Source organism: Manis pentadactyla, chromosome 6, assembly GCF_030020395.1.
Source record: "Manis pentadactyla isolate mManPen7 chromosome 6, mManPen7.hap1, whole genome shotgun sequence".
NCBI lineage: Eukaryota > Metazoa > Chordata > Mammalia > Pholidota > Manidae > Manis > Manis pentadactyla.
This window is the reverse complement of record NC_080024.1, coordinates 146437273-146458003: the sequence shown is the minus strand read 5'-3', so window position 1 is coordinate 146458003 and position 20731 is coordinate 146437273. Positions and strand designations below refer to the sequence as shown.

The following is a 20731-nucleotide window of genomic DNA, read 5'->3' as shown; positions in this document are numbered from 1 at the left end:
TAATGCTGAGGGCTCATGAATAAATCAGAGTGCTTTGAATTACCTACAGTGAAGTATCTATTTTCTGAACTTCTAATCCATCATAGACTGATGTGTACACCAATACGCAGCTCACACTGCAGGCAGTTCATCATGGGAGTTGGCTAACACCTATACTGGTCTATTCCCTGTACAATAAGATGAGTCAACTTAAACAGATCTACTTAGATATTGTGGTAATAATGGCAAACCATTCCATTTTCTAAAACATAAAGACTCAATTTCTATACATATCTCAAAGTGAAAAAGTAGCACAGAGTTGGCTTACCAGCTCAGGTTAGAGGACCAGACTGTGAGCAGCTCTGAACTAGAGCCTCATCCTCAAGGGACTCACAGGTTGGTGGGTGAAACCAGATATGAGAGCTTGAATGCCATGCACGAGAAATTGAGGGCTCTAAGCAAGACAGTGCTTGCTTTAGAGGCTGTGCAATGGAAGCAGGGCTCAGCCAGGAGACCACAGTAGCAGTGAGAAGGAAAATGCAGGGACAAAGAGAGAAACAAGTGTGAAAGCAGAACTAATAGGCTCTGGTGGTAGACTAGACACTAGACGCAGAGTCAAAAATTTTGTTTCTGCATAACACCAATGAAGTGGTGTTGCTATCAGCAAAAATAAGAATCCAGGGCAAAGAACTGGTTAAATCAAGAAGGAAACTGAATTCTCTTTCACATGTATTTGGTTAAGTGCATTGACAGGGGAAACCCCAGCTGTCAGATGAACTGGAATTAGTCCCAAGAAGAGAAATAAGGGTTAGAGAAAGACTAGGAGATAATTAACATGGAGAAGAAAGGTGAATGAATGAGGGGGCCCTCAGAGTATAAGCAACTGCCAAGTAGAAAGAGAAGTGATGATGAAGAGAAATGTGGGCGACACTCTCCTTTTGGACCCAGAAGAGGAGGAGGAATTACTAATGATGACACAGAAGAAATAATATCAGACTCAAAGAACATCAAGAAAGAGTAAGATTAAAAGAAAAATGATCATTTTTAATCTGATGCAATATTTCCATCTGAAGGAATAAAAAAAATCAATAAAATTAGCTCTTTGCTTACAGAAACTAAGTGAAATGTCCCTTAAACCATTCCATTAGCTTCAATTTAAAATTTTAAGGCAGAATTATAAGCAAATCTGGCCAGATTTCCCCTTCCTCAGCTCAGTGGCCTGAAGGGGAGAAGCTATCTACTCATAATCATTCAACCTTTAGAGTGTCCAAAGCCAATTCTAGTATTTAAATATCCTCTGACTGCATTTAAAAAGACCCAATCAGACCTAGAAATCTGAAGAATTTATAAATAAGAACAGTTACTTCTAGATCTTATTTATGAATTCATTCAGATTTTTAAAAAATGATATTTTCTTCTATGTTTCAGGTAACTCAGAAATCCTCCCATGCTTTTTACTGGAAGTCAATAGAACTATTGTTGTACCAAGCAGGGTGGCTCAAATAAAAGAGCTTAAATTCTTGGATATGGTTTTCTTTAATCCAAATGACACAGAAGCAAATAATGTTAACAATTTATATCAGAAGTCAACAAGACAAAGTGTCCAGTCTTCTCTCCTGTCACATTCTTGAAAGCTCTCAAAGTCAGATAAATTATTACCATTTGTATTTCCCAAATTAAGAATTCTAAGTCTGCAAATTGCTAACACTTCCCCAGGTGTGACAGGCTTGATTCCTTTAGTCCAAGGAAAGGGAAAGGACCAGAATGATCGGGTTTCCCAGGCCAGATAATACGAATGGAAAAGAGAGAGGAGCAAAAGATGATGATTCTCTAACCTGATGAAACTGGGAAGGGCTGTTTGAAGGCCTGGGGTTACCAACAGAGAGGAAAGTGGGTAGTATAGTAAGGAAAGAGGAGATGTTGTAAAGATGTCAAAAATGACAGCTGAGCAAGCCCCCAGAGTCCGCAATCAGATAATAATCGTATGTAACATTTGCTGGTAGTGTTAAGTATGTAACTCAATTCTCTCCAAAACCTTATCAATTAGGTTCTGTTATTAACCATAATTTAGAGATGAGAACACAACTGCACAAAGACATTAAATATCTTTCCCAAGATTTAACATGGCTTCTATGTGGTCATTAGCCCCTGGCTAGTGGGAGAGTTAGTTTGGTTGAGAAACATCAAATTGGTCAAGTTAGTATTAAGGCCTAAGTCTGACAGGTTACTTTACAGGTACTTAATCCCATGACAGGCTCTTACTTTTTCTGAAAAAAGGGGAAATTTAATAGCTTTCTTCTTGTGTCCTAGTTCTTTGTGCATTAGAAACTAACTGAATCTTACATACTAAGGGATGATTTCTGAGCATATTTGATGTAGCAAGGACGGTGCTAGTGGTTTTCAGTTGGAGTTTAGTGTGATCAGGATTCAAAGTGGAGGTTCCTTGCTTTTGCAAGGGGTGAGAGCAGAGGTTCTAGTCACACTTGGGGCTAATGAGAGACTATGCATTTTATATTTCTGTAAAGAACAGTAAATTAAGGGCAGAGCCACTTGGATTAAGAGACAGAAAATTAAAATAAGTTAAATAAATTAATTTAATTTAATGTATACATTATATTAAGTTTGGGGAGCCAAGGAAGGAACAAAAATTTAAGAAAGGAGAAATGTTTAATGATGTCAAATGCTTTAAGCCACAGAAAAGGAGGACTAAGAGAAAAAGAAAAAAATCCACTTTGCTTTCAATGATATGGTTTCATTCATAAACAGCTCTCTAACTCAATAGCCCTAGCTATTCCTACAAATTCAACTGAGTTCAAACTTAAAAAACTAGGCAGAACTTTATGTCATATAGTCATTCATCAATGAGAAATTTCTTAAAACAATTTTCAGGTATGAGCAAACCCTACAGTTAATTAATCATTAGTCTTTCCTCTGGGCAGAAATAGAAAAACGGGTCCTAATTGCAACTAACCAGCCTGTCTGTCTTGGCAAGAGAATGCCACCAAAAAGACTATACCCTCCCCCCAAAATATAAGCCAACCATTCAAATGGGATATATGTCTTAAAACTGGTTACCTTAGATCCACATGCTTAATGTGAGGCATTTTTCTTAAAGCCTGTAGCCTAAGAGTCTCCATACAGTTTCCAGACATACAAAGTTTATCCATAGCAGTCAATTTCTCCAATACCTCTGGAATGTCAGTGAATTCATTGAAAGAAAGACCAAGATAACTAAGCTGATGCATGTTCTCCAACTCAGCAGGAAGGCCCTGGAGAAAGTTTCCATCCAACAAAAATGTCTGTAAGCTATTATAAAAAACAGAAGAATTATAAAGAGAATGTGGAAATTTTACATCTTTATTATCATCAACACACAAGTTCCATAGATTTAGATCATATTACTAGAAAAAGAAAATGTACTATCCTTTGTGAAATGCATAAGGGCACAGCCCAAGGCAATAATAAACCAGAGAGAAAAGATCAGAGATAAGCATCTTAATTTTTATTGAAAATGAAAATTATGACCAATTTTCCCAACTTACATAGGCCTAAATGGGAACAACATGAGCTAACTGCAGTGTGAATCAGCACAAATACCCATCTTACATTGTTATTTTTAGAAATAAACTTCTAAGTCTTAGAATTCAACATAACTCAGAAAATGAGAAAGTAACCACTCCTCGAATAGTTAGACACACTCATCCACAGGGCTCTTCAGTTGTAAACAAGGATATTTTTTCATTGTTTAAGAACTTACAAATGAACCTGATACAAGAGCCTGATCTCTTGATATGGGGCAAGACTTACTTAACCAACATAACAAGCTAACTAATCTCATGTGCTGAGGCTACAATATAGCCTTGCAGAGATTTCTGAGGAATACTGGGCAGTGGGGTTTACCGTACGCACTTGTGCATAACTCCGACGGCTGCTGGGATTGCTCGAAGGGCATTGCAGGACACATTGAGCTCCGTCAGAGTTGGAATATTGCAGACTGCTAATGGGAAGTCCCCTAAATGATTATTGGAAAGGTTAAGACTCTTCAACTTGGTGAACCTATTACAATAAAACAAAAGAAAAGAAAAATGTCACAGATGCAAAACATCACATAGTTTTAGCATAGTCTTAGAGATAATTTGGCCCAACTCTAATTCAACAGAGGAGGAAACAGAAATCTTAGTGGTAAGGTGAGCAACAGAGCTGGAGTGCACATCTTCGGACTCTAAAGTCAGTGTTTTACCTAAAATATAAACATATTTAAAAACACACAAATGTGTCACTCTAAGGCTGAATATTTGGGGAGGAGAGTTCTGCTGGAGTAAATTTCTTGGTGTATGGCAGTGAACAGACCTAAGAGAACCTCAGCCAGCCTAATACATGTGTTAATGGTAACAGAGCCGCAGGAAAAGTAGAGACAGAACTAGCTCTTCTGAATTTCTGCGTTATCCAGACAAGTCCAACACTCTCCTGCTTTACTTTTCTCAAATCCAAACCTGAAATCTTAAAAACTCAATAATTCATCAAAGCCACGCTCTCTCTGAGGTAACCAAGTTTTATAGCTCTGTATTGAAGAACCAATTATCCATCACTCCTCAATCGATCTAGCACTTGGCACTGCCAACCACACACCCCTCTGCGAAAAGCTCTTCTCATCTCGCGGAGATGTTGTCCTCACCCTGCCCCTCCCTTGCTCTCTCCAAACCTCCTCTCCCATGTTTCCTTCTCTTTCCTTCTTCATCTCCTGTCCCCAGCTCAGTTAAGTGTCCCTCCCGGATTTGTTCTGGCAGTTTCTCCTCGCTCTACATTGCCTTCTTTGGAAACTTTTTACCTGCTCTGTAAACAACTCTCTCTAACCCATCACTCTAGGCCATCTCCTCTCCCGAAGCTACACTACAACATATCCAGTCCAAAACTGTATTTACCATCTTTATCCTAGACCAGCACTTCCTCCTGCTCTATTTTTGTTAATGACTCTTGCATTTTCTCAATTGTCAAAGCAATTAGAGTAATTAAAGAAGTCTTTAAGTTTCACTTCTCTGTGCACCCCTTACATTTGGGCCTTTGCTGCCCTCTATTCTTTTTCTATTTGGATGAGAATCAGGTTAATTATTGCTAATTATTTATGCTAATTATCTTAAATGCTGCCCAAGCCTGAATACCAGGCAGTATGCACTATGCCTAGAACACACACCTTAAAAATAAACCCAATTCAATCCAATCCGCATTTTAAAGAAACTGTCATGTGACCTATTCGACGAATTACATAATAAAAATGTTAACTTTTATTCTAAATAACCACGTAGAAGTTTATTCTAAACAGAAAGCTGACTATGAGCCTATATGACAGGTTGAAAGTATGACCTTGATTTTTTTATATTTGTTTTCTTGGATGGCAGAGTATTAACCTAACAGTATTAAAAAACAAAACTACTTAAGAATTACTGCTAAACATTAATAATCATTTTTTAACTTGTTTTACATTTCACAATGGGATTCATCAGGCCTTCTTAAAACAGAGAATGCTTATTCTCTATTCTGATTATCTATGATCTATATACACAAGCTAGAATTACAGGGTCTATTACTTCTAGTCCACTGGGGACCCTGGAAGAAGTCTCTGAGATCCCTTCTGGACACTCCCAGGGTCAAAACTATTTTTATAACAATATTAGATGTCATTTGCCTTTAGCTACTCTCATTTGCTCCCAATTACCCAGTGGAGGTTTCCACACAGTGCCTGTCTTGGTGACAGCACACCTGATCAGGTGCAGAAACACATGAGATTCCAGCTCTCTTCTATCAAGCCAAACATTAAAAGATTTACAGAAATAACAATGACACTCTTCTCCCTATTTTTTGTTTTAAAGTAGTTATTTTTCACTAAAAAAAATGTTGACATGAATGGGTTTATTATTTTTCTAATGAATTAGTATATATTAAAACATTTCTCAGTTTAGAACTTTAAGACAGTAAATATTAATAGATTTAATCCATGAAAATAAAAACTGCTTAGGTCCTCAATTTTTGGGAGGGTAAAGGAGGCTTGAAATAGGGCAACCAGATGAAATACAGGACATCCAGTTAAATTTGAATTTCAGATAAACAACAAATAATTTTTTAAGGATAAGCCTGGAATATACTTATACCAAAAAAGAATTTAACTGTGTGCTTTTTTTTTCTTCTTCTTCTTCTAAATCTGGCAACTCTATCCTGAAACAGATGAAACTGCTATTCTAGTCCAAACAAAAACAGTAGCCTACTCTCCAGATATGACTCCTCATTTGGTGAAACTGCCATAGTTTTAAAATATGCATGCAATTGAAATGAACTTAAAAAAAAAGTTCCTCTGGGAAGAAAAAGCCCTAGTAGAAAAAAAAACAAACAAACCCCAACTCTAACAAGCACCTCCACAAGTTTTATGTGTGTGTCTTTAGTATTTTTAAATGGTCACCAACTCTAAATACAAAGAAGTGCAGTAATTCTTTACATCAATTCAGTGACAAAAACACTACCAGACCTTGTGTAAAGAGAACTGACCTCAGTCCCAGAGGCCAAGAGCCCCGTACAGACCAAGGAGTCTGGGCTCCCTGCCCCGAGAGCTGCACTGCCCAATACCGTACCGCTAGCCCAGGTGGCTACTGGCACCTGAAATGGGGACAGGCCAACTTGAAAAGTTCTCCAAGTATAAAATACACACCATATTTCAAAGACTCAGTACAAAAAGAATGTAAACTCATTTTTCAGAACTGATAATTGATATATTGGATCAATGAGATGTATTATTAAATTTAATTTCACCAGTTTCTTCTTACTTTTCTAACATGGCTATCAGAAAATGTAAAGTACCTATTTGGCTCTTGTTATATTTCCATCAGAGAAGCAAGCACTCTCTCCATACTAAGAGCAAGCAGATTTCAGGATTCCCTAACCCAAATGACACCATACTTACTGTCAGGGCCGAGGTGGGCCTCTTCCCTGGGCCCATCCTCCCAGCGTATGTGCACCCACAGGCCCTGGCAGTGACAGAACTTGGAGGTCTGGGCTGCTTGGATGAGTGTCCGCATCCCTGCGGGGTGAGGGATGGAGTGGAGATGGGAAGAGATTTGGGTCACTGGGCCTGCTCTCCTCAGGCTGCTATCACCAGAATCCCACGGGGTCTGAGGACTCTAAATTTGAATCTATGCCTGCAGGTTATTAAAAAAGTGTATCTGTCAAGGTAGGAGGAAAGATGTATTTTATTTAACAGTTCGTTAGCTTGATTATAAAAAATGTTTAGATATGTGGTATGGGGCCTTCATCTACACTCTTGCCCTAGACCTGTAAAACAGAAGGACTGATTCTCATGTATAAGCATCTGAAATTTCTCTCTCTCCTCCTCACTGCATTCCCTGCATCCCTCATATTCCTCCCTGTTCTGCCCATCCCCCAAGTTCTTTCCAGAAAAGAACACAGAGTTCTTCAGACTTGTTTAGCAAACAAAGCATGGATTGTTTCTGAGAACTCAAGTTCTTGATCAGAACACATTAAAATTCATCTGTTTTGAAAACTCTAACCCTTAGCCTTCTTAGAGTTCCACTTTTTCTTTATGGATGTGGAAAGCAGTCAGATTACAGATACCTGCTAATTCACAAACCCCCTCAGAGAAAGATAACAGTGAAAGTCCATCTAGAATCCACTTTCCTCTGGTCTTAAAATGGGAGAAAGAGATAACTGGAGGCAACGTTTAAGAGAAAGATAAGAGATCAAAATGGAGGGTGGATGACCTTTCCTCCCATGACCTTCATTCTAAAGAGTGCAGAGTGGGGAGCAAGGTGACAGCATACTGTTAGGAAAGAAAAGACTAGAAATCTGTTTCCTACAAAATAAAAGATGCTAACAGATGGGACAAATTAAGTTATCAAATGTGCATACAGACTCGGATTCTAAACTAAAACTGTTTTGGAAGAATATATATTTGATGAAATATTTGAAATAATTTTACTTTAGGTTAACATTGCCATTCTTAAATGTTAAAAGGAAGTCATATTATATTTACTCAGGTTACAAATATTTCCTCATAACTGTTCAATATAGCTAAGTAGAGGAGAATTAGAGCATCAAAAAATTTAAAATAAATAAAAATTATTTTAATGACAATTGTGATAACAACAGTAGTCAGTTTAACAATAAGGGATGACTCTTTTGATGCTTTAGAAACTAAAAGGACAAGGAACTCTGTTTTTTTAAAAACATCTATTATACATGTATATACATTGACAGTGCCAAGGCTACAGAAAGTTAAAGTGGATATATCTTCCTTATTTCTCAGGGTTATTAAGTGAGAACCGAAGGGGCCTTTGAAGTCACTTTCTTTTGTTTCCCAATATCATAGAAAAAGAAAACAGGCTCTAGAAATTGTGTGACTGCAGCATGTAACTTGAATCTACTGCCATTCAACATCAGTGCTACTTGTCATCCCTCCAGCTCTTCTTTTACTACATCTTATTAAGAGGGTCATATAGATATCAATTACTAATAATTCTAGGTCAAAGAATGGCCTCCAAGTACAGTAAGGAAGGCATTCCTTTTTTACCCTTCAGAGGTAGCAGGGGATTCAGTATTGGACAAGAGGTATTTTGAACACCATGTATTTACATTCAAAGCAATTCAGGCACAGCCCAGTGTTCCCAAACTATACAAAACCTGAAAAGAATGACTTCGCTTTCCAGAGCAAGCAATATGTTTTGAGGAAAGAGACATAATTCATGTCTGTTTGTTCTATAAAAGAGCTCTGAGTAGGGAAAAGAAATCAACACTTATCCAGGGTCTAATAAAAAGTAATCTTAGTTAATTCTTAAAGTGAAGTTACATGGTAGAGTATTAGAGTATTAACATTTAGCAAATGGCAATTGCAGGCATTTAGAACGCAGGTTTAAGTTAACCTCAAGTTCCAAGGCACATTTCTGTTTTTTAATACCAAGTGTCACAGAAAAGTATAACCAACTAAACATACTTGATAATCTACAGAGATAGAAAACTCTAATTGTAGTGTGTTCACAAACAAGCCTTAAAGTCTCTTTCAAACTAGGCATCCTAAGGGCCATATAACAAAGTGCATGATTGTTTAAAAAGGGTGGGGGTGCCTTGATGATAGAGGGTTATAGTGGGGACATGGAAGGATGGTGGAATGGAGCTGATAATATCACTGTTATGTTAAATTAGTGACATTTCTTTCATGAGCATCTCCTACTGTATATTGCAAAACAAAGTATAGTAACAATGATAGGGTATCTAGATACAAGATGTGCTCAACTATCTTCGGAGTTGATGTATAATCTTACCTTTTCCTTTCTTTCTCTAATTTCATAGCCTAACTTCATAACTAATTACAGCAAAGGAGGAATAGCACATACCTTAAAACTGCTATTGAGGGAACAGAGCAATCATTACACCAGGCTAACGTATTATAGTCTATGTGTAGCTTGAAATGGATTTTATTCTTCAGTAACTAAATTTCTAGTATGAACTACAATTCATAGCTATTCCCTTGAACAAATTATTTAACTTTACAAAATGGAATACTGCTTAGTTTCTTACAATTAACCTGAAATGTTAAATTGCATCACCTCCATGCATCTAATTTTCCTACTTTCATTAGGTAGACATACAGGGTTTTACAACAGATGACCCACAGTTCTCAAGGGTATTTCATTCTGACCTCCAAAAGAATCACCTGGAAGCAAGTACTCCTTAGAAAATGAAATGCAGTCATTTTTTCCAAGGGCAGGAAAGAAAAAGGAAATGTTGTACGATACAAAGTTGAGAAAAACACCCACACAAATGCTGCCAATTCTCATATACCTCCTGCCTCTGGGCTTGGTTTATCATGATCAAAGATATGCTTAATCCTTCTTCATTTCTCAGCATTTATCCATTCAATCTATCCACACTCAAAAATTCATGCACAGAGTTCTTTCTGCATCTAAGTTAAAGAAAATGGCTATATAAGCCTGTACTTATTTAAGAAACAAAAACCAAATAAATAGTATGACAATTATTTGAAGACACAATACTAATTAGCTTAAGATCCATTTAAATCTTTTACTAAAGGATTTACTAAGGATATATTAGAAAACTTAACTGTAAAATAAAATAACAGTGTGGTAGAAGTCGTTCTATTTTTAAACATATTCCAAATGTTCTTAAAATGAGTGTCACGCACTATGGTCATGAAGAGGAAACCATACTTGCTTTACTCAATGAGCTAACAGAGAAACATCAATATTATTTTCTGGAGTTATTATTCACTACAAGTGGATCAATTAAAAAAAGATTCACTGAGTAGCTGGATTTCCATTTCACAGTAATAGTCCACGTTTAACTTGTTTTTTTCCCTGTTGGGGACATGCTAATACACTTTGGAAATTATTAGGCTTCAATATTAAGTAATGAAGGACCTGCTCGAGAACTAGAGTTGTAAGTCTAGCTATGGGCTTAGTCCTCTACTTTCCATTAATTACGAAAAGCAAGCTAAGCAAGCTCCCTGATGGTTCAGAGTGGCTGCACCTTAGTGGAGAGTTGCCAGCCTGTCAGTACTCTGTAATATTCACTATATAGCTCTTAAGAGAAAGATTGCTTTTATTTGATTACCAAAATAATACACCCTCATTTTAACAAGTCAAATTAGAGAAGCATACAGAGAAAACATTAAGTCTCTCCTACTTCCTTCCAAACCTTTCCCATCCTCCTGAGATAACCAGTGTTAAGTTTTGGTATACATCCTTCCAAAGATTTTCCACCTTATAAAACATACACATGTATAAATAGCAGATAACCTTTTTTTTTTTTGAGAGGGCATCTATCATATTTATTGATCAAATGGTTGTTAACAGTTAACAACAATAAAATTCTGTACAGGGGACTCAATGCACAATCATTAATCCACCCTAAGCCTAATTCTCATCAGTCTCCGATCTTCTGAAGCACAACGAACAAGTTCTTACATGGTGAACAAATTCTTACATAGTGAACAAGTTACATAGTGAACAGTACAAGTGAAACAGTACAAGCAGTCATCACAGAAACTTTCGGTTTTGCTCATGCATTATGAACTATAAACAGTCAGTTCAAATATGAATACTCATTTGATTTTTATACTTGATTTATATGTGGATACCACATTTCTCTCTTTATTATTATTATTTTTAATAAAATGCTGAAGTGGTAGGTAGATACAAGATAAAGGTAGAAAACATAGTTTAGTGCTGTAAGAGGGCAAATGTAGATGATCAGGTGTGTGCCTATAGGCTAAGTATTAATCCAAGCTAGACAAGGGCAACAAAACATCCACGGATGCAGAAGGTTTCTCTCAAAACAGTGGGGGTGAGGTTCTAAGCCTCACCTCTGTTGATCCCCAATTTCTCACCTGATGGCCCCCCTGTGACTGTGCCTGTCTTAGGTTGTTCCTCTCTTGAGGAATCTTACCCGTCTCTGGCTAACCAGTCATCTTCCGGGGCCATACAGGGAAATGTAAAGTTGGTAAGTGAGAGAGAAGCCATATTGTTTGAAAAGGTTAGCTTTTTACTTCTTTGCAGATTTATGCCATGTGGGTTTTATGCCCAGCATTTGTCTTGAGGTATCTTTACCACTTGGAAGAATTATGATACTCGGTAAATTTGATATGAGGCACGAATTCTATTTAAGGGTTGTAATTAGGAAGGAAGAAGAAAAGCTATAGAGGTAGCAGATGGAAGAAAACATGGGAAGATTGGTTATTTCTTTGACATATCTTCTTGTAGAGTAACTTAAGCATGTATAGGTTTTAAACTACTAATTAAATTGCACACACACATTAACATAATAGGAATACAGTTACATAACCAAAGCAGACCTACAATTACCAGCCATCTCCAGTGAAACCAAGAAAACCAGTTAGGCACCCTAAGCATTTGTGAAAATTTATCTGTTATGATGGATATTGTCTAACTGAATTTGAATAGTTTGAGAAAAATCAGACAATTTAAAACAACACATTCCTGGAAACTGTTCACATCCCATATGTTCTTTTAACAGTAGATAGTCTATAGTTGCACGATTTTGGAGCACTACAACTTGCACTTCTCCTAATTCTTGGTTGAGTTCCAACAGTATAGATCCAGTCAAATTTGTTATTTTACTGTATGCACAGGCCAGCTTAGATATCTCCCCCTTCATTCCAATAGCAATTCCAGGAACCAGTGGGATGAATGCAGCTACAACTGCAACAGCGCCAGGATCTCTGTTGACATTTTTTGATGATCATCTTCTGGAATGACTCTTCCAGAGTATGTTGATGTTGGAACTTCTTCTTCATATCGTATCTTATTTCATTTTCTGGGCAGATAACCTATTTTTTGAGTGGAATTATTCCACACACATTTCCACTACAACTTGTTTTCTCACTTAATACAAACAAATCATCTTTTTGAGTCTGTACATAAAAATCTCACTCTTTGACAGCTACGTAATACACAAAGGACAAATGTACCACAATCTATTCCACCCCTCTGCTCATTGATGTTAGGAGCACTCCGGGTTTTTTTTCTGTTAGAAATAATTCAGCTTATCCATTTGTGTATCAATGATTTTATCTTGCAATTGTGCAAATTAATAAAGGCAAGGATCAATGATAAGGTGTAGGGAGGCCGCAGGGATAGCTCTTGCCTCCTCCGACTCCTCCTGAACTGCAGACCCAGTGGGGAAGAGAGGACAGACACTCTGCAGGTTAAAACTGTTTAACTACTTTACTCCCCAGCAGGAGGAAGGAAGGTTCCCCCTTCCGCCTCCCTGAAATGTGAGAGACTGTCACAACTCAGCCAAAGAGAAGCCACAATTTGCAGAGCTCCCAGTTTAGTCCAATGGACTTTTTATTTGGAACAGCCCTCCCAGCTCAACTGCTTCTTATATAAAAGAATGGTCCTCTCTGCTCTCCACACATACCTAGCCTGCTTATCCTGAACTGCAATTCTGCTATTCCTGAATAAACTAGTTTTTGCTGGTAAAATAACTTTTATTTTTAAGATTAATACAGTATTTACGGGTGTTCAATGCCTTATCCATAACTCTGAAATCCAAAAGTCTCTGAAAAGGGAAAGATTTTCACTGATTCATGTGGTGGCAAAATTACATAAATATTCATTTGTTCTCATTAGAAATACAAATGCATTTGCTTATGGAGTACTGTCCCATACTCTGCCAAAAGTGTTATGTAATATACAGTACACAACATAGTACCTTTAATGACCTGAAAAATCTCTTGAGACCTGAAACACAAATGGCCTCAAGAGTTTTGGATAAGGGACTGTCACCTGTATTTCTAAAGGTATGACTGATGGGCACTAAAGTATGTACAATTTATAATACATACTGCAAAATGACACAAAGTTTTAGAAATTCATACTCCCCATCATCATGTAGGAGAAGATTTCTTTCCATGCTCCCTTCACTAGCATTTCCTGCTAACATCCTTTGCATGGGTGCTAATCTGATGGACAAAAAGGGTGTCAGGTCATTTCAATTTCTGTTTCTCGGTGAAGCTCATCTTTGAAATTCACATTCCTGTCCTTTGCCCACTTTTCCTTATCAATTTGTAGGAGCTCCCTGAATACTGCGTGCCACCCACAGTGTCATGTGCTGCCTTTGTGTCACGTAACACTCTAGCCTATTATTTCATTTTTCCCACATTGTTAATGGTGACTTCAACAACACACACTATTTTATTTGCTCAAGTTTGGCAATCTCTTCCCTTATTGGAGTCTATGTTTTCAGCTTGCTTGAGGCTGTTCTCTTACTCTAACCTAAAGTGGTATAAATGTTTGGCTTTATTTCCTTCTAATATTTATGATATTTTATTCTTTACATTTAGATCTTTATTTCACTGATGTATTTTTGCATGTAATGTTAGGTAGAAATCTATTTCTTTTCTCTATGAACACCACTTACTAAACAAATTATCCTTTACAATATCCATTCAATTTAAATACATCATACAATAGGGAAAGAGAGTCTAAGAAGAGAAAGCTTAGTGCTAGTCAAATAAAACAGACAAAGAGAAAAGCTTGGGTAAAAACAAGTTACATTTACTCTTGTTTCTTTTTTTTCCAAGAGAATTTATAAAATTAAGTGTCAGTGTTGTTCTTCCTAAGGGCCCACCTTGTGGTTGTGAGCCAGTAAAATACTTTCATAAAATGACTAGTTTGACAGAGTAACTTTTCTTTTTTCTTTTTAGAAGGGCAACTCTTGGGAAGAATATCAAAGTGCTTTTTAAAAATGTGTATTGAACTCACTTTCTCTCAAGAAACATTAGTTAAATCAATGTATGAAAGAGATATAAGCCAGAAACTTCTTTGACTTATCTTCCATGCACTCCTCAAATACTGATTTCTTTAGTGTGGAACTTTACTGGCATGTGAACATAGTCCTACAGCCATGCTTTAATGTTTTTACCCCAATCCAGGTATGATACAGGGCAACCTGTGCTATAATAATTACATAAGAAAGCAAAACAATTTACAAAAGACTTAAAAGGCTCCTTCTCCTGGATGCATACAGAAAGAGAGACTACCTTTTGCCCCCCATTCCTCTTGGACTAGTCTGTGGTTGTGGTGGCATGAGGAACATTTGAATCATTGGGCCTGCTTCAGAATCGCTGGGAACGCCTGTTCTTTAGAAGGTATGACTCAATTCCTTTAAGCTTTCACACTCCCAACATCTAGTGCCCGGAGATTGAACTCTCATTGGTGACTTCTCTATTTCTTGGTGGATTGCTTTTTTCCTGTTGTCCCTTTATGACTTTTGAAATGAATCCACATGAACTACGTATGACATTCTGCCTTGAGCAGTCCACCAGCCTCATTCCCAGTGAGCACCTGCCAGTCTTTTGGGAGGATCAGGGCACACAAATGCTAACGTGGCATACAAGCAGCTCCTCAACATTTGAGCCAAAATAAACAGAAGCCACCCATCTTAATTCTAATCACCAGAAATGACTCTCAGTACAAGCAACACAAGCGTATCACCCTCTCACATGGATAGAAAACAAAAATAAACACATGCATATTTTACTTAATAAAAATGGAAACTTATAGCCACAAAAAGATTTGAGCAAATTTTTCTTAAGAATTGCTGCAGATGTTAAAAAGCAGAATAAGTATTCCAAAGCTACAACCTAGAAGCATAATATTTCCAAAATAATAATAAAGGAAATAGAGAACATTCAGTGTTGGCAATAATTACAATGGACAAACTGCTTATAAAGGCAAATTAAAGCATTCCCTAAAGAGAAACATTTTAATTTTAATCTTCTTTTAAACTAATTCAAATAGGAAGCACTTACTAGTTACTTATTTTGCACCTGACCCTAGACCAAGTCAACCCAATGAATGTGCCAGCCCACATGGGAGCAGGGAAGGGGCATGCAAAGGGCAGGCTCCCATGAATCAAGTAAGTACATCATACAGAACACCACTGCAAATCCTCAGACAGCAAACACGTGAAACACCAGCTACTGTACCTAGAATAACCCTGCACAAACTAAATTTATGAAAACAAGTCATAAGCAGCATAAATCTGTCATTTTCTCATTCTTTCATAAACAGGCAATATGATGATCAAAAAGACCAACAAGAACATGTTACAATTAAACATATCTTTCTTATGAAATGGTTCCTTTAAACTCAACTTATCCATGATTACATTTTTTCATCCATAGATCTGACCATAGTTTGCTAATTTGATTGCAGTGTTATTCAAGAGATGTTTAATATTAACCAACACATCAGCAGGACAAATAACAAAATTGCAAAAAGAAGATTTCTGAAAAAGGCGGAAAAGAGATTGCTCTTTCTACTCCTCTTCTCAAAGCAGAGCCACACAATATACTTGGGTAAAATCCCAGTTGAGTCATACAAGGATATATAAAAATGAAGACCACATAGCATCTCTATCAAGGATATTGGATTACCAAAGGAGAAAGTGAGCAAATGCTAAAGCCAGAGAGAATAATATCATGAAAACATGCTTAGACGTATCTTAAGTTCACATTACAAACAGAACAAGCATATCTGACAGTTAAACAGAAAAAAATCCAACACCAAAAATTTACTAGGAGTAATAAAAGTCTGAGCCTAGGACTAAACCATTCACTCATTAAACCTTTGAGTTTTTATTGTGCCCAAAGGTGTGTGAAACACACAAATGCGGACAGGCATGGTTTTCAAACTCCAGGAACTTGGAACAGTTTGGGAGTAAAGCTACCATAATATAAAGTAGAAGATAAACACTTACTGGAAAAAAAGTATTATGACTGCTTACAGAAGAGGAATCTCACTTTAAGGGACAAGAATGCAATAAACAGAAGGGAATTGTCAGAGAGAAATTAAAGAGAATAGGGTGGCAGGACTACTTCTCAAACTTTTGCATGCTTTGTTAAGAATGCAGATGCCTTGGTCTCATCACCAGAGGCTCTGACTGAGCAGGGATGGGACAAAAACCATGTATCTCTTTTTCCAGGAAACACCCAAGGTGAGTCTAATGCAGGAATTTCATAAATTGTATTTTGAGAAACACTGATTTCAAGGGTAAAAACTATAGGGTGTACTTGGGAAACACTGACAAAATTATATTAAAGCAAACTGTCTTTCTGTTGTGCAGAAAGAACTCCTGAGGTTTTAAGAACACTTGAAGACTATCACAGAGAACCTCAGAATCCAGACAAAGACACTGCTATTTACCTTTGAAAAATTCTGAATAGGGGAGTGAAATGATTTATCCTCAGATGCATGGACTTGTATCATGTAAATCAAATAGCTCCACCTCCCTTGTTACACTCCCCCCGCCCCCACACCCCTCTTGATGTGGGGTGACAGTGTGTATTCTGACAAAAAATTTTAAATTGGAGGAAAAAACAACTATTTGGAAACTACGACTTTCCCTAAGGCTCTAAATCCCAAAGACATCCCCAGCAAGAGAGGGGTGTGCCCTATTACAGAGCCACTGCCAAATATCCTGCCAGCTCCAGCATCATCCCCCTAACACACCCATGGGAAATGACAACAGGCATGCAACTCCTCCCACTCAAAGCTTTATTACTATGGAGAGCATGGTGAGTGACATAAAAAATACAGGCACTACTAAGGAAAACAGAAATTCTCATGGGTCTTCACCTTTCAATAGTTAACATGTGCGTGTTGTCAGAGGCACTCCAGAGTTAGCTGTGTATGTTTGACATGAGGAAGAACAGAGAGGGACAAAGTGTTCTCACACTGGCAACCAGAGTCATTTCAGAAATCAGCAATAATGTTAATCATGTCCTCTCGTCCCAAGTTATGAGGACACTCCCATCCACAACCACAAGATAAGACCCTGCTGGCCCTCTCATGCCTGCTTATCAGCTGTTCCCTAAGAGCTACTGAGAGTGAAAAAGCTGGTTACCCCTCCGAACAGCAAATACCTACAAATACTACATTTAACTTTAAACTTCTGCAATGAAGTTAAAGCTTATAGAGTGCAGCAAAGAGCTCAACTAAAACAAAGAGAAGAATGTAACTGGCCAGAAAACAACAGTCTCACTGGAATCAAGCCAAGGTTTCTGAAGATCCCTCCCTTTTTATTTAAATGGGAAAAGAAGTTAAAGAACAACTTAAAGGATCCTAAGAAGTCAATAGGGCAAACTGTACTTTAATAAAGTCTGGCTGATCAATAAAACTTTTCTTATTCCTTTCCAAGCTCTCTCTTCTAAATGCGCTGTAAGATGGAAGAAGAAAATAGGCTATTAGTTCCAGAAACATGGCTGGAAGCTGAAGCCAAGGAGAGGACTCAATCTCAGTGCCCACACACCGTGTAAAAGGCTCTCCTCTGATCAAATGTTCAGGGAAGGAAAGTAGGAATCATGCGAAATGGAAAGCTTCCCAAGAGGATAAAAATTCCATCTGAAAAGCAAAGCTGTACAAGAAAGGAACTTCCAATGTTGAGAAGAGTTAACTGAAAGTAAGGCATTCCATACAGTCTATGGGATTCCTTCAACACTTGGCAAGACTCACCAAACCCCAGGAGTGGAAATTCCTGCCCAAGGTTATCTATCCCTGAGCAGCCCTTGTGCTAAGTGGCTTTTCTTTAATACATCAACTATACCCTTTCTTCAGTGCTTAGCAGGTCTTTTTTGCTTGTGATATTTTTTATATGGCAGAGAATCTTCAGAGATGCTTGAAACTGTTCTAAGTACTACAGTCTGACTGAAGTAAATGAGTTGCAGAAGTATTTTAACATGCCACTCCTGTTTCTACTATGTTAATGAATCACCCCTACTTCCATTAAAAGTGAGTTTTCAGGAATTACTGATAAAAACAAAAAGCTAAAATCTCTCTTTCTATAAAAACCTGGAAATGTGAATTTTTGGTAAGGATAAGTAATTAACATGAATAAGTTTGTAAGCTCCGGAATGCCAAGATCCTCAAAACAACAGAGTAGGAAATAAGGTCATTTGTTTTCTACTTCATGGGGATTAAAAATGTAGAAAACTGAGCTTTCTAAGAAGAAAGGTACTTGATAAATGCCAGGCATAATTATGAGTTTCTCCATACTCATTGCTTCATAACTTTCATTCTATTACACCCACATAATCGCACACTCAACTTCACTCCTTCTCTTCCACTGTTCTCTCATTTGAACCCCTCAAATTTCCTATTCCTTTTAGTTAAAACAAATTTCATATCTAATCAGAGCTCAAATCACTTCTTTACTTCAAGTATTTAATTTGCTCTCTCCTTGACCGAAAGGTAATCTTCACCTTATTTCCTGTTACATTATACTCATTTTATACCATACTCTCTAAGACAGTCACACACTCAGAAATTCCTTGAAATTGATTTCTAGGTTAGGCAGTATAATATGATTGATCAACAATCACTCTGAATGACTGCTGTCCCATTAAAATAAAATGAATAACTATTTCAATATTCACTGAGGTGAACAGTAAATAGTAAATACTAAATAGTACTCATCTCAACACTAAATACATGAAATGGCCCCACTGTTCAAAGCATTTTGGGGATGTTCTCTTCTGAAAGTTTTAGGATCACATTCTTTTATAATTATCCTTGGTGGTGAAAACCAACAACTCAATTCAATAAATGATTTATTGAGGGGTTTGAGATATAAATATAAATAAATAAATAAATAAATAAATATATATATATATATATATATATATATATATATATATATATATATTTCCCCCACGGCTAAATATTGAAGGGGGAGGAGAGGATATACAAAGATAAGGAAACCCTATCTCTATTCTCAAGGACTTTCATATAGATGGGAATTTTAGAAGTTCTCAAATGTTTACTATAAAAGGTACGATTGATAAGTGCATTAAGTATAAGAAAACTAACAGTTCGAAAGAGGAAAGAGTCGCATGGTATTGGGAAATAACTAAAAACTTCAAGAAACAAAATTCATTACACATATGCTTTGAAGGGTGGGTGGGGCTCACTAGGGGGAGCCTGGGCTGGGCAGGTGGACGGAGCAGCACATCCCTTCCAGTTCAGCGGAAGGTACCTTAAGAGGAAGGCAAACAGATTGAGGTTATTTTTAGAAAGCCTAGTATCATATTGGCCATTTTAAACCTTATGTCTCCTTTTCTACCCTTAAGTCCTTTCTTACCAGTCTTTTTCTATGTAATGTTTCCTGAGTCATCTCATTATACAGGCTATTTTCTCATCTTAACTTTAACCAAAAAGGACTATAATGATAAGTTACCTGTCTCATTTCCTTCTACAAGTTATTACAAATATGTTCTACAAAGAAGTGGGGTATACTTAACACAGAATAGAATGAAAAGCACAATTCCCACCACCATTCATTCACACATTCCTTCATTTACCAAGAATGTATTTAATGGTATATCTGGCAACAGGCCCTCCCTCTGAGGAAGAACTGATTCCTGCCCTCTAGGAATTCAAAGTCAGGCAGAGCAAACAAGATAAATACAGAAAACAGTTAAGTCATAAAGGTGATAGGCTGAAGCCAATTCTTTCCTTATTACACTGTGGGCCACTCACGCAAAAATTAAATGTTACATCAAATGTTTAAAAGTTGAAGCAATACTGTTACTCCTAGGCATTATATCTTTATGCCAACAGGCTCTTTTTTTTAACTATTGCATAAAATATTGTGAAACTCTGAGAGGACAAATAGTAACAAAACAACAACAAAGTTCAGTACCCAAAGGTGAATGCTTAAAAAAAAGTTGACAGTGTTACATCTAACTTGCTGGGGTTTTTTAAACCTATTTCAGAATCACATATGGCAAAGAGCACATTAATAATTCTACAGACATAATTTATCAAATGATTTGAAATAACAACCTCTACTGAAATTAAAGTTAGTAATCCTCCCCATAATAAAAAACCTCTACTTCTAGAACTTGCTAGGACCCCGTAGCTGTGCTAGCTTTGTTTTTCCACACCAATTCACCTACAGATAGTGAGCTGGAAAGCAGGTTCACTTCCACAACTAATGGAAGAGAGTGATAGATAACCACCAGCTATCAAACACAATTGAAACATCATATATAACCAATTTCTATTTATGACAGTTATTTTACTATAATTTGTCTAATTTTCAACATACAGAATTAAGCAATATAAGTGTGTCTATTTTAATTATCATGAGTTTGTCAAGTTACTAATAAAAACTTGGTTTATCTCTAAAAGTGGTAGGTAGAAGTGATTAG

At 37.0% G+C, this 20731-nt stretch overlaps 1 protein-coding gene across 1 annotated transcript in view; it reads right to left on the bottom strand.

The window, feature by feature from the left end:
* PHLPP1 (PH domain and leucine rich repeat protein phosphatase 1) overlaps positions 1-20731 on the bottom strand; it is a 218964-nt gene that overhangs the window by 47562 nt on the left and 150671 nt on the right. Inside the window, exons 5-6 of the mRNA XM_036876709.2 lie at positions 3889-4035; positions 3055-3285 (exon numbers count right to left, since the gene is read on the bottom strand). Of these exons, the coding sequence (XP_036732604.2) occupies positions 3055-3285; positions 3889-4035 (378 nt within the window). The remainder of the gene's footprint in view (positions 1-3054; positions 3286-3888; positions 4036-20731) is intronic.